At 53.7% G+C, this 13232-nt stretch overlaps 1 protein-coding gene across 3 annotated transcripts in view; it reads right to left on the bottom strand.

Moving 5' to 3' along the window:
* AJAP1 (adherens junctions associated protein 1) overlaps window positions 1-13232 on the bottom strand; it is a 142807-nt gene that overhangs the window by 72120 nt on the left and 57455 nt on the right. For all 3 annotated transcript variants that reach the window (XM_021667057.2, XM_021667058.2, XM_012461000.3), the window contains exon 2: window positions 10240-11036. In XM_021667057.2, the coding sequence (XP_021522732.2) occupies window positions 10240-11036 (797 nt within the window). The remainder of the gene's footprint in view (window positions 1-10239; window positions 11037-13232) is intronic.

Below are 13232 nucleotides of genomic sequence, written 5' to 3'. Positions count from 1 at the left end.
CGTGCTGGGTGAAAGGCTGCCTTTGGATGGTCTAGGACGAGACCAGGCGTTCCTCACATTCACACAATGAGGCAGGATGGACGTGGCACGCCCTGCTGCGCACAGGACAGGTGTGCAGCCCTCAGGGGCTCTGCCCTGTGAACTCCCACTCGGCCCGCTGCTCAGTCCTGCTAACCAACACGCTCGGAGCCCAGAGGGCCTCCTCCGCTCAGCATAGGAACCCAGGGGTTCTGCGGCGCCTGGTTGGAATACACGCTGATGTTCCCAAGCATGCGACCACCGAGTGGATCCACAGAAGACTGTGTGCGGTATATTTGTCCCAAACATCTCTGGGGGTTGTTCATCATTTTGGAGAGTCACCTGCCCTCAACGTGACACAACTGTCCCAGCTGGTGTGGCAGACGCATTCCCAGTGGCCCTATGCAGAGGCCAGCCTCTGACCGCCTCAGCGTGCGTGCAGATAAAATGCCGTTTATGTGCCCATTAGCACCGGGCCCCTCAAGTGAAGACGGGCTGGGACGCTTAAATGTGCACACACAGCGTTCTTCCCCACATCACTCTCCTTTGCACGTCCTCCTCAGCACAGTTAGGACACCAGGCCAAGCTTTTAAAACACAGATTGAGTTTTCTACGCGAGGTGCGTTGGCAGTGTGTAAAGGGAGTGTCACAAAATCCATCACACACCGGGGCACCGGCTCTGCAAGGGTTAGGAGAGTCTGGCATCGCTTCATTCTCCCTTTAGCCATCTTCACCCAACCCAAGATTCCCCAGCTGCCCCGTCACACAGCCTCTCCTCTTCCTCCCTGCCACAGACAGCACTGATTTTCTCCTTGCAGAGATGGGAATAAGTGACAAGGACCCAAGGGAGGTCTCAGGACACATCCCTGAAGTCCTGGCCGGGGACGTACCAAAGGGTGTGTCTCTGAAATCACGTGGTGGGGACATCAGGCTCTTCCGTCCACGTCTCATGGCTCTGCTAATGGACAGGACTCCTGGAGCTTCTAGAAGGGTCAAGAGGACCAGGAATCTTCTTTGATCAGCAGCCATCACCCACAGATCGAGAACTTCCTCTTGGATCCAGACTCCAAAGTCAGGGTATCTTTATGCTTCGGGCAGTAGAGGTGTGTGGTGGGAGGGTCCCCAAGCCCTGAAGAGCCCCCATAGAATCAAGGAAGGTGCCACGGTCCTAGAGTCAGGAGAGCTGGGTCCTGCCCCACTCCCCACTCACAGTGCCGGGGCCTCTCAGCTCAGACCCCTCTTTCCCCTGCCCAGGGTGCTTTGGAGAACAATAAGGAGTCCAGCACCTGCTGGGCAAACTGTAAAGTGCTCTCCCAGCTACGTAAAGGGAGGAGCGTGTGCAACTGTAAAGTGCTCTCCCAACTACGTAAAGGGAGGAGCGTGTGCAACTGTAAAGTGCTCCCCCAGGTATGTAAGGTAAGAGGGTGTGCAACTGTAAAGTGCTCTTCCAGCTACATAGAGCGGAGAGTCAGGAGAGAGGCAAGCCTGATCCCTTGCAAAGGCAATGGTGCTGGCTCCAGCCCCCATCTCTGTGCCCCGCATCCCCTCCTTGGGGCTTACACAAACCCCGCCTCAGGGTGTTGATCTGGCACATTGAAGGGGCCAGGCTGAGGGCTTCCTGGGGTAGGTCTGACCGCCACGGTGAGAACTGAGGCCTTTCACGGCAGAGAAAGATCACGATCTGGACAGAGGAGCACTGAGCAGGCAGCCACATGACCTGAGTGACTGCAGAAGAGGATATGGAAGGCCACGGAAAGCAAATGGCATTTTTCCCCCCACAAACACCATTCGATTACCCTGGCACAGCCACCGGTGAGGTGGGCTTCGTGCGTATTTTAAGACGTGACTCAACGTGACTCAACTGGAGGGGCCGGCATGCTCACTGCGGCACTCAGCTTCCCACATGGGCCGGGATGGTCCAGTCTCACAGCGACCTCGTCAGAAACTGCTTCCCCATTTTGCAGGCAAAGATTCAGAGGACCACGGGGTCACAAGGTAGAGGCAAGGACAGCTGCAGCCACAGCCTGGGTCCACCTTGGCCAAGGTGGGCTCTCTCTGCTGGCACCAGCTTCAAACCTGATGTGTCCCACCCATCGGTCACCTCTGGGGGGAGATTTTCAGCACCTCTGTTCCTTTAACAAACTTGGCTTCCCTTGTGCTGAAATAAACTTCTGGAAAGGGAAGTTTTTTCCCTCTATTTTGCGTCAATTGCACCCTTACAACAGACTGCAAGGCAGACGGAGGCGAGATTCACTGCACCACGTTGAACCACGTCGAGAGCAGGGACCCGAACAAAGCCTGTCTTCATGTCCAACCACGCGGCACATTGGTCTATCCCGCGTTTGTCTGCCTCTGAATTCGGCTGAGTCTCCGGGACTGAGTGTCAGTGACCACCTGGGGAGCCCTCAAGCATCGCTTGGAACTCATCTGCTGCAAAGGTGAGGCTGATGCTTTTTCTACCAGCAGGATTCACACGGCACCCTTTCAAGTTAGACATCCACGGCGCGGGCCACTCCTGAGCAGAGGTCGGGCAGAGGGTTCCGCCTCCGGAGAAAGATGACTCGTCATCCCAAAGCGGAAGCTTCAAATGGAGCCCACAGCCATGGGTCCCACCTGGGCCAATGCCTGCCTGTGTACACAGACCACTGAGCTCACTGCTGGGTCCCCAAGGGCAGCTGGCTGTGGATGCTGGCAGGGAGGGAAGGGGCGCGCTCTCCAGCGTTCTTCTTTCACTGATGACACGTCGGGAAAGAGGGTCCTCCAAAACCATCGTTCCACCTCCTTGCAGAAGGAGCGCCAGGACTCGCCCATTCTTAGGACGATGCAGATCTAGGGGAGGGACCTCAGGGGTCATCTTACTCAGCCTCTGTTCCAGAGGCCAAGAAACTCAGCGGCGGGGGAGGTGGAGGCCGGGCCTGGCTCCCTCCACAGTCCAGGCTTGCAGAAGCTCTGCCTGCTCCATCTCAGCCCCCCACACCTCCCCAAGGTGGGCTCCTCCTGTGCCTCCCCTCCCCACCCCAGGGCTCGGCTCCAGGAAACCTGCTATGGCTCCCGGCTCCTTCCAATCTCTATCTCCAGAATAACAACCGGGCGATTGGAGGCTGTGGCTTGGTGAGACTTCCTCCACCGTCCTTACCTGTCATTTCCCTCTTGTGCAAGGATATGTCTTTATCTGTCATGCTTTCCCAAATGGATATTTTAAACTCCTTGAAAAGAGGAGGCGGGGCCACGTTTTGCATCTCCTCACCCCCCTCCTACCCCGAGGGGTGGCATTTACTATCAACTAAGTACAGAGTTGATGGTTCATTGAGTAACTGATCAAGAAGCCAGACATTCTAAAACTGGTCCTTGTAACGCAGTAAAACAGAAAGTCTAGAAATGGTATTCTGTCTAACATTTAATCTCAATAGTCAGAATCATTCCCGTGAGCGGATGTAAATCATGAAATCAATCCACTATATAGCAAACAGATTTGCTATCAATCCAGGGCTTAGTGATATTCGTGACGTAAGGAAAGGCATTTCCTACAAGGGTGTGTTTCGTGCAGCTGCCGGATACCCGAGTAGTCAGCGACCCCACCCATTCCCTTAAAGGAGCCTGGTTTCCAGGTAGAGAGGCTGTTCATTAAAGCCTTCCTCTTCTTGCTGTAAACTCCTGAACAAGTCAATAAGTCCAGGCAGCTCTCCAAGGGCCTGGTGAAGGAAGACAGCGTTGAACCCAGCAGCTCTCCCGTAGAAGGTGCCTTAGGATGGACCAGGAGCGGTGGCTCACGCTTGTAATCCCAGCACTTTGGGAGGCCAAAGTGGATAAATCACGAGGTCAGGAGTTCAAGACTAGCCTAGCCAACATAGTGAAACCCTGTCTCTACTAAAAATACAAAAAAAAAAAAAAAAATTAGCCATGTGTGGTGGCGTGTGCCTATAATCCAGCTACTCAGGAGATTGAGGCAAGAGAATCACTTGAACCCGGGAGGCAGAGGTTGCAGTCAGCGGAGATCATGCCACTGCACTCCACCCTGGGCCACAGTGCAAGACTCTGCCTAAAAAAAAAAAAAGAAAGAAAGAAAAGAAAAGAAAAGAAAACGCCCCTTAGGATGGGCATGACAGACCTTCCCATCCCTAGCACGCTCTTAGAAGGAGGAGGCCCTAGGGATGAAGAGGTTTAAGAAGGACTAAATGCAGTAAGTTGAGGCCAGGGTCATTCGGGAGGGAGATGCACGGAGGCCTGCAACACAGTTGTGTCCAGAAGTATCGCAGGCTGGACTTCCATGAGTTGGAGCACATGTATCCGTCTGGCGTGAGCACAGGTTTGCTCAGCAAAAGCAGAGACAGTGCTCTAAGAGGCTGACTGGGTCCAGTGAGCCGTCGGCCAGTACAGGACCTCAACCACAGGCCACCACCCAGAACCACGGCGTGCAGGATTTGCCACGCTGCATCCATTCAGAAGATCCCAGTCAAGATGCTAAAGGCCAGCCTCGCTGTCTACAAAGTTTATGATCTTCTGTAGCGCTCCAAGCACTCATTTGCTCTTTGATTCTCTTATCCCAATTAATCCACTCAAAACTTTTGAAGTTCATGAGTCATTTGCTTCAGATATCTTTAAATTAAGGACAGATTCACTTCCCTGGTAGCAAACACCCAGCAACTTAATTAAAAGGGGCTCAGCATTTAAACCGCCAGCGCAGCTTTACGCCGAAGGGGAAGAGGACGTCTCTCCCTGTGACACCTGCTCGTTTTCTTCCACTCCAATCCTGGTATTTAGAAAATATTTCACCATCGTGAGGCTTGCTCCTGAGGCTGGCTGGCCCGCCTTGATGCTTAGGTCGGCTGACCGCTGGGGTGCAGAGGAAATGACACCAGCATGTCACCCTTGCTTACAGAGGTTCACACCAAAAGGACGCAGAAGCCCCCGCACCACCTCCGCTCCCACTTGGTGACAAGGTCAAAGCAAACTTGGAAATCATCCTTGGAAACGCGTGAGTGAATTCCAAGGTAAAATTTGCCAGGCCAGACTTGGAAGACATCTGAGCCATCTCACCCTTGAGCTGCTGGAAGTCACGAATACGTGACTGATTGAACAGAGGCAAAACCTGAATGGTGATAGGAGCCTAGAGGATTTCAGGGCCCCTCCTGAGTGGCGAGCTTTCTGAGAGACAGAACAAGAGCTGGGGAAAGCGGCAGATTGGTCTGAGCAGGCGGGAAAGACTTGGGGCCAGGTGCGGGCATGCAGGGTCTAAGAAGGTAAGCTTCAGGAAACCTCTCCAGAGCGCTAGCTGCATACCACACACTCCTGCCCCAGGCATTCCCACAGTGGTCGTATTCAGAAACCCGAATCAGTTGGCTCGAATTTCCCATAAGTTTGCTTTACATGTTTTAAGATAAAAGCTCGGAGAATGACTTTTTGTTTTTCTCCCTGGAGACTCTGTGATTCCAGATTCGAAACGTGACTAGCAAGAAAGCTGTCACAGGGGATGGGGAGCCTGTGTCACAGGGGATGGGGAGCCTGTGTCACAGGAGATGGGGAGCCTGTGTCACAGGGGATGGGGAGCCTGTGTCACAGGAGATGGGGAGCCCCACAGAGGCTCCGCACTGTGGGGAGCCTCCCTCCAACCCCGGCCTCAAGCGAACTTCTGACCCATCTGACAGTCACACTCTGCCAGTGCTCACGTGAGGCCAGAGCTCAATGCCTCCATGAACCTGCGCCAGGTGACGTTCTACCCCAAGAGGCTCCTGGCTAGTGGCATCTACACCTCAGGACAGAGTGCCAAGGCCAGGGACATGGCTGCAGGAACTCATCAAATGAGCCCTCAAGAGAGCAACAAAGCTGGTGGCAGCAAATCAGCATAATGGTAACCATCATCATCATCTCCACAATTATCATCATCATCGTTGCTACCATCGGCATCATCATCACCATCTCCATTACCATCATCATCTCCATCACCATCATCTCATTATCACCATCATCGCCATTTCCACCAATACCATCATCATCACCATCTCCATTACCATCATCATCTCCATCACCATCATCTCATTATCACCATCATCACCATTTCCACCAATACCATCATCATCACCATCTCCATTACCATCATCATCTCCATCACCATCATCTCATTATCACCATCATCGCCATTTCCACCAATACCATCATCATCACCATCTCCATTACCATCATCATCTCCATCACCATCATCTCATTATCACCATCATCACCGTTTCCACCAATACCATCATCATCACCATCTCCATTACCATCATCATCTCCATCACCATCATCTCATTATCACCATCATCACCGTTTCCACCAATACCATCATCATCACCATCTCCATTACCATCATCATCTCCATCACCATCATCTCATTATCACCATCATCGCCATTTCCACCAATACCATCATCATCACCATCTCCATCACCATCATCATCTCCATCACCATCATCTCATTATCACCATCATCACCGTTTCCACCAATACCATCATCATCACCATCTCCATTACCATCACCATCTCCATTACCATCATCATCTCCATTACCATCATCATCTCCATTACCATCACCATCTCCATTACCATCATCATCTCCATCACCATCATCTCATTATCACCATCATCGCCATTTCCACCAATACCATCATCATCTCCATCATCACCATCTCCATTACCATCATCACTGTCATCATCATCATCTCCATGTCCATCATCATCATCCTCATCATCACTGTCACCACCATCGTCACCATCACCATCATCATCACCGTCACCATCCCTATATATACAGCAGCAGGCACATACTGAGAACCGCTATGTGCCAGGCACTGAGTACTTGGCAAGCTCTGTCTCACTGAATCTTTACAACAATATTATGAGATGGTTAACTCTATCATTCCCACTGGCACAGAGAGGACAAGCAAGTTGCCCACATTTACACAGTGATCATGAGTTGAAGCCAGGAATCTGAAGGCAGGCAGTGGGACTCTTAACCATTACCCTGAAACTCAAAGAGATTTCCCAATTGCTTTATATGCAGGGTGAATCCTGAAAGGGACCCCTTTAATCATTCCATCAGCTATGTCAAGTAATGATACTTCCTGAGAAATTTCAGAGTGGCCCAAATCACTAGCCACCTGTCTTCTCTGTGCCTAGCAATACCTGTGCTATAGACAGATAGAAAAATAGGACATGTCCCTTCTTAATATTTCTCTGCAGAAGCAAAAATAAAATTTACACATTCCCAAATGTGAAACCAAGGTTCCCTTTTTGGACAGGTAAAACTCACATAATGGATGTTTCATGCACCTCCTACAACTCCAATTCTAAATTTTGAGGTGCTCCATGGCAAAGCTGGCTGTATGTGAGACGATAAGACTCCCAAGTCCCTGGCAACCTGTTCTGCCTCTGACACAGGCAACCCTGTCATCCTCAGGCCACTCTTGCTGGGTATAAAAACAACAGATGAGTATGGAGAATTGTTCGGTGCCAGGTGCCTTATTTTATACTCAGTGTTGCTCCTCTAAACTCTCACAGCAATTGCTTAGGAAAAATATTTCAAAGCCTCAATTTTGCTGGTGAAGGAAAGGAAATCAGGAGAGAAGAGACCTTTTCCAGGTCACATGGTGACATGCAACAGAGCCCAGATTCTCGCCCAGATCTTCAGTCTCGAGGCACCTGTTAACTAACTACAGCAATGCATGGCCTCCCAGGTTGCAGCTCTGGGATCCCCGAGATCACTCCTGCTGTCTTAGGTGTCTGAGAGTGTGAGTAGTGTCCACGTTCCACCAAATGTTGGGGGCCCAGGTCTGCATCTGATGGCTGCCAAGGCAAGGGGGTGCCAGGGAGTTCAGCCGTCTGTCCCACCACTCCTTCCATCCAGGGAAGCTTAAACAGTTGTTTTCTTCCCCCATTCCCAAATCCCCTTTACTTGGGGGCTCCAGAAAAGGAGATGATGCAGCCTATTCTCAGTAGCCTAAGCAAAGAGCTCACCTCCTGCATCACCGGACGCTTCTTCCTAACCTAAACTGCTCCTGCTCTGGTCTAATTCATCTACATGGTACCCGCTGAGCTATGAGGAACCCAGTTAGGGGAATCATCCCCGCATTTCCTCTCGTCCCTTTGCCCGGGCCTGGAAGCTCACGACCGTGGCCCAGCCCTGACGAGCGCTACTGTAAACCACCTGCTCCCTTCCCCGCGGCCGGCGTCTCTTTCCAGAATTCACATTTCTCTGCATTAGAAGCAAACACACATATTTTCCTCTTTTTAGATTTGTTTTGCTAAACAAATTAATCTAGCACCAGATTATATTATGAAGAACCATAAATCGTTTCCAAGATAAGCATCTGTCGAGATGGATTAGCAAACTCCAATGCGCTATGAATTAATTTGCTAAGCCTATAACGCTGTCCCGGGTGTTTAACTTTAGTAATAACAAATGTAATTTGGAATAAATGGGAACTTGTCTCCTCATCCATGTCTATATAGTAAGTGACGTACACAGAGGAGGTGACACTAGGGGAACGTAGCACGAAATCCCATTATGATGATGGCTGCTGAGTTTACGGAGCTAAAAACCAACACTTTATAAACTGCTCGCAGGCACCTAACGGTGCAAGATGAACTGCAGGCCCCGCATGTCCGTGGATTCCCAAAAGAGGCTGCGTGGGAGGTAGCGGTGCAGGGCCTCCGGAGCCTCTCCCAAGCCCACAGCCTCCACCTCCAGGCACAGCCCCCAGCATCCGCAGGGAGCTCGGGCTGTGCTTCCATAGAAACACTGCTCTCTAGGGAAGAGGAGCTCAGAATAAAAAGCGCAGGTTCTGTTGTCCAGGTGAAGGAAGAAAGTAGGTCACCGGCTGAAGGACAAAAGCCGCCCACCCCAGGAAAACCTGTCCAGCAACTGCCCGGTGCCTGCCTGCCCGAGACGAGGAGGAACCCGGGCCAGGACGCAGCCTAGCCTGGCGAGGACGCAGAGGGCCTGGCTGCCTGCCGTGCCGGCCGCTTGCAGGTGAACTCCGAAGAGCAGTTTTCTTCTCTCCCCTGGATTCTGCAGAGGCCTGGGTGGGTCCCACGGAGCCCACAAGCCCAAGGGTGTGAAAAGTGACAGGTGAGGAGGCCACAGGGCGCCCCCACCCATTTTGCACTGACGCCCTGAAACCTGCATCGGATTTTACAGTTAGCAAATGCTGCTGTTTGTCTAGAATGTGTACACACAGATCTGAGTTGTGAACTTCTGAGCCAGCCTGGCACATTGGGCTGTGCCCGTTAACAAGGCAGAGAAAACTGGAGGGAGGTGAGGGTGACAGGGGGCCCGGGTGCTGAGCTCTCCCCCGCAGGCCTGCCTTGAAGCCTGGTGACATCAGTGCAGGCTGCCAGTTCAGGGACAAGGCTTCCTTTCCAAGGGCGACTCCTTTCAAAGCAAATGCAGGACCACGTACAGGAGGAAAATAAAAAACGGAACTGCGTGGAAGGAGATATCCAAAGCCTACGACCCGTGTGAGTCCACAGGCAGCCAGGGTGACAGCAGCAGGGAGCCAAAGCCCTTTCCAAGGCCTGTGTTCTCATCTCCATCCTCCCAATACCCTCCTCACACATCCCCAGGGAGCAGAACGCTGCCACCCGAGTCACTGTCTGCGAAGCTTCTGTTAACACTGCTGGAAGTTCTTCCTTTTACCTGGCTTTGGTCTTTCTTGCTATTTAAGGCCATTCCTGATCCTCAACTGAGGTCAAGTTGGCAGGCACCCTGCCCCCGCTCACGGGTCCCACACCCTTGAAGGCTTTTGGAGACTCCTGGAGCAGGGAATCCTTTACTCTGTCATGAAACAAGCAAGCTTCTTACTCCCTGGGCCGGCCCCAGAGACTGAATTCTATGATTCTGGAAGACATGGCGATGTGTGGTGGATTCCACCAGTCCGTACCAGAGGCAGGAGGGGAGCAGCACCTGGCAGACCTGGCTGGCCCCTGACAGAGGTACGAGGGGTGCAGGGCCCACTTCTAGGTGCATACTAAGGAGGGAAACTCTCCCTTCTCACAGCCCGCTTCCTCTAGGGCACAGCGTGTATCTAACCGTCTACACGCGCGTGCAAGCTTGTGGATACATCATGCTTATATCTTCTCGGAGCCTCCGCACGTGACATCACCCCCAGGACATGCAAGCCTTTCTCCTGAGTCACACCCCCAGCCCTTGACCCCAAGCAAACCCAAACCAGAAGAGAGACGGCTGTACCTGAGGCCTCCCCCAGAATCCTTGGGGGCTGGGTGGCTTCCCCACTGTTGCTGGGACTGGTGGAAGGCTCTGTTGTGCTAAGCCCACCTGGGATCCTTCTCCGGGGATCCAGGGACTCGGTGAACCCCTTAGTCTGCAGCGTCATGGGGGTGGCCGTGGTGGTGGCAGTGGTGGCGGCCACCGTTGTCTTCCGCGTCTGTAGGATGGAGACCGTGGTGGGGCCGTAGATGGCCGGAAGCGTGTTGGACTCCAGGCCCTCCTCGTCCCCCGTGGGCCCCCAGGCGATGAACTCAGTCTCCGTGGTGGGCCGGCTGCCTCTGGAGTCGAAGCTGCTAAGACCGTCCCCCTGCAGGTGCCTTTTCCCCCGCCTCAGGAGGGCCTGCTGCTCCGGGGCACCCCCGGCCACCGCGGAAGACGAGGACAAGGACGACGAGGCGAGGGAAGGGCTGGATTTGGCCGCAGCTGGGGGCTTGGCCAGTCCTGCCTTGGGCACAAGGGCGGCCGCCTGGTCCCGGGGCCTGTGAGCCCGTCTGGCTCGGGACACCTGCATCTGTCCGTGGGTCCGCTCCACGCGTGGCGGCCGGGGGCTCCACACGGGGGCCGGGACCCGTGCTGGCTGTCCACTCCTAAAACTCCACAGCCGGGGCGGCCGGGGCGGTGACCGCGGCAGGAGCCAGAACTCAGGGCCCGGGCCCAGGGCCTCGCAGGCGGGCAGGTCCACGGCGAGTTGAAACATGGCTATCAGTATCCAGGCATGGCTTCCGAGGGGGCGGCCCGGCCAGCGGATGGACATGGAGCTGTGTGGGGAGAGGAGAGAAGACCGGTCAGTGGACGCCGAGCAGGGGGACGGGGCCCCGGGGCCCTCTCTCTCCGGCCCTCACTGTGACAAGGTCGCTCTTCTCTTCCAGAAAGAGCTCCTCCTAACTTCAAAAGGAAAGCCGAAACCCTTCCTTCCTTTACTTCAAAGGCTGACGCACGTGCGGTTTGTTCATCAGACCTGAAAAGCACAGTGCAGGCTCGAGGGTGCGGGGAGCTGCTTCCCGGCACCGCGGGGCTGGGCGCCTGCCGGACACAGCTCAGCTGCTCACCGGATAGTCCACTTCACGGGAGGGCAGACCGAGCCTCAGAAACCCCCAGCCTTCCAGGTCAGCCTTGACAAGATCTGAAAAGACCTGTGAGTCGCTCCTTCCTTTGGCCCATCATATGACTTAAGTGAGAGGGTGGCAGAACCGGACGCCAGCCTCTGCCTCGGACCCCAGGGCCAAGTGCTTTCCTCTACATAGTCCAGGCCACCTCCCGCCCACTGGAGAAGCCCCTCTCCCCAGGTCTGGGGGGGGCAGAGGTCTCAGGCTCCCAGCATGAGCGGCAGATGCTTCCTGGCACCCACGCCAGCCAGGCCCTTGCACTTTGCAAACACCACCTCCTGCCCCTGCCCCTCACCCAGAGCCCGGCAAGCGTATTGTATGTAAACAGCCATTGCTTGAAATGCAGTACATGGAAAAGCTTCTTGCTTCTAGCCTTCCCTGGATGGTACTCAGGGAAATGAGATCTGCTCTGGATAAGCTGAAAGTTTATTGACCCGAAGTGTTTGTTCTGCTGACATTTCCGCTCCCCTTGTTTATCTGCAGCACCGGTGCCCTTTGAAACCCTGTTATCCACCTCCTCAGCTCCCAGGAGGGCTGGAGAAAGGGCAAACCCGGGCGACCTCGAAGGGGGGTGGGGCTGCCTCTCCAAGCTGCAGGGCTGCAGGGCAGAGGCCAGGACAGGCAAGGCAGAGCCTTGGTCTGCCGAGCAGTCCCTCCCCAGTTCACACGGAGCAGCTCTGTCACCAGGCCTGGGGTCGCTTCCGGACCAGTGGACGCTCCAGCGTCACATGAAAACCAGGGCGCGGCAGAGAGCCACGTGGAAGGGCTCAGAGGAGCCAGGCCCACGCTCCCTCTTCTGCCAGCACAGATAATGGAGGACTGATTATAGGTGTCATTCAAAGTCAGCTCTCATCACCAGCCTCACGTCTGAAAGTTAAAACGAATCCCAAAACTGTAATGACTGCCTTGGGTGGGGTGCAGGTGGAGGGCGTGAGGGTGTTCAGGTGCCAAGTGCCAGCCTGATGAGCCGCTCAGAGCCAGGCCGGGAAAGTGAGTTGGGTAGAGTTTTTCTGTATGAGGCAGTGAGTGACTCCAGGAAAGAAGGCAGCTGTGTGTGTCCTTGCGATGTGTGCATGGAAGTGTGTGAGTGCGTGCATGTAGGCGTGCACACATGTGAGTGTGTATGACTGGATATGAGTGTGTGCACATGAGTCCAGCTGTGTGAGTGTGCCAGTGTGAGAGTGAGCCGGTGTCCATGAGTGTAGACGCATCTGGGGTGTGTCCACGAGTGTGAGAGACTGTGTGGGTGAGGGCCAGGGTGTCTGTATTTGGTGTGTGTGTGTGAGTGTACTGCTGTGTGACTATGTCCAAGTGTGTCAGCTCGGAAGTGTGTGAGTGCATCTGCGTGTCAGTGTGTATGAGTGTATGTGTCCCTATGAGTGTGCAAGGGTGTCTCTGTGTAAGTATCTGTGTGTTTTTGTGTGGTGGCATGTATGTGCAACTGTGTCTGTGTGTCCCTGTGTGTGTCTGTGTCTGTGTGAGAGTATCTGTGTGTGTATTTGTGTGTGTGTGTGCAACTGTATCTGTGTGTCCATTTGTGTGTGTCTGTGTCTGTGTGAGAGTATCTGTGTATTTATGTGTGTTGGTGTGTGTGTGCAACTGTATCTGTGTGTCTGTGTCTGTGAGAGTATCTGTGTGTGTATTTGTGTGTGTGTGCAACTGTATCTGTGTGTCCCTGTGTGAGTGTGCAGGTCTGTCTGTGTGAGAGTATCTGTGTATTTGTGTGTGGTGGTGTATGTGTGTGTGCGAGTGTATCTGTGCATCCCTCTGTGAGTGTGTGAGTGTGTCTGTGTCTGTGTGAGAGTATCTGTGTATTTGTGGGTATTGGGGTGTGTGTGTACAACTGTA

The sequence above is a fragment of the Aotus nancymaae genome, unplaced genomic scaffold, assembly GCF_030222135.1.
Source record: "Aotus nancymaae isolate 86718 unplaced genomic scaffold, 86718_ANA_hifiasm-v0.15.2.pri h1tg000053l, whole genome shotgun sequence".
Taxonomy (NCBI): domain Eukaryota; kingdom Metazoa; phylum Chordata; class Mammalia; order Primates; family Aotidae; genus Aotus; species Aotus nancymaae.
The sequence above is the reverse complement of the archived record's forward strand: the minus strand, read 5'-3'. Positions and strand labels throughout refer to the sequence as shown.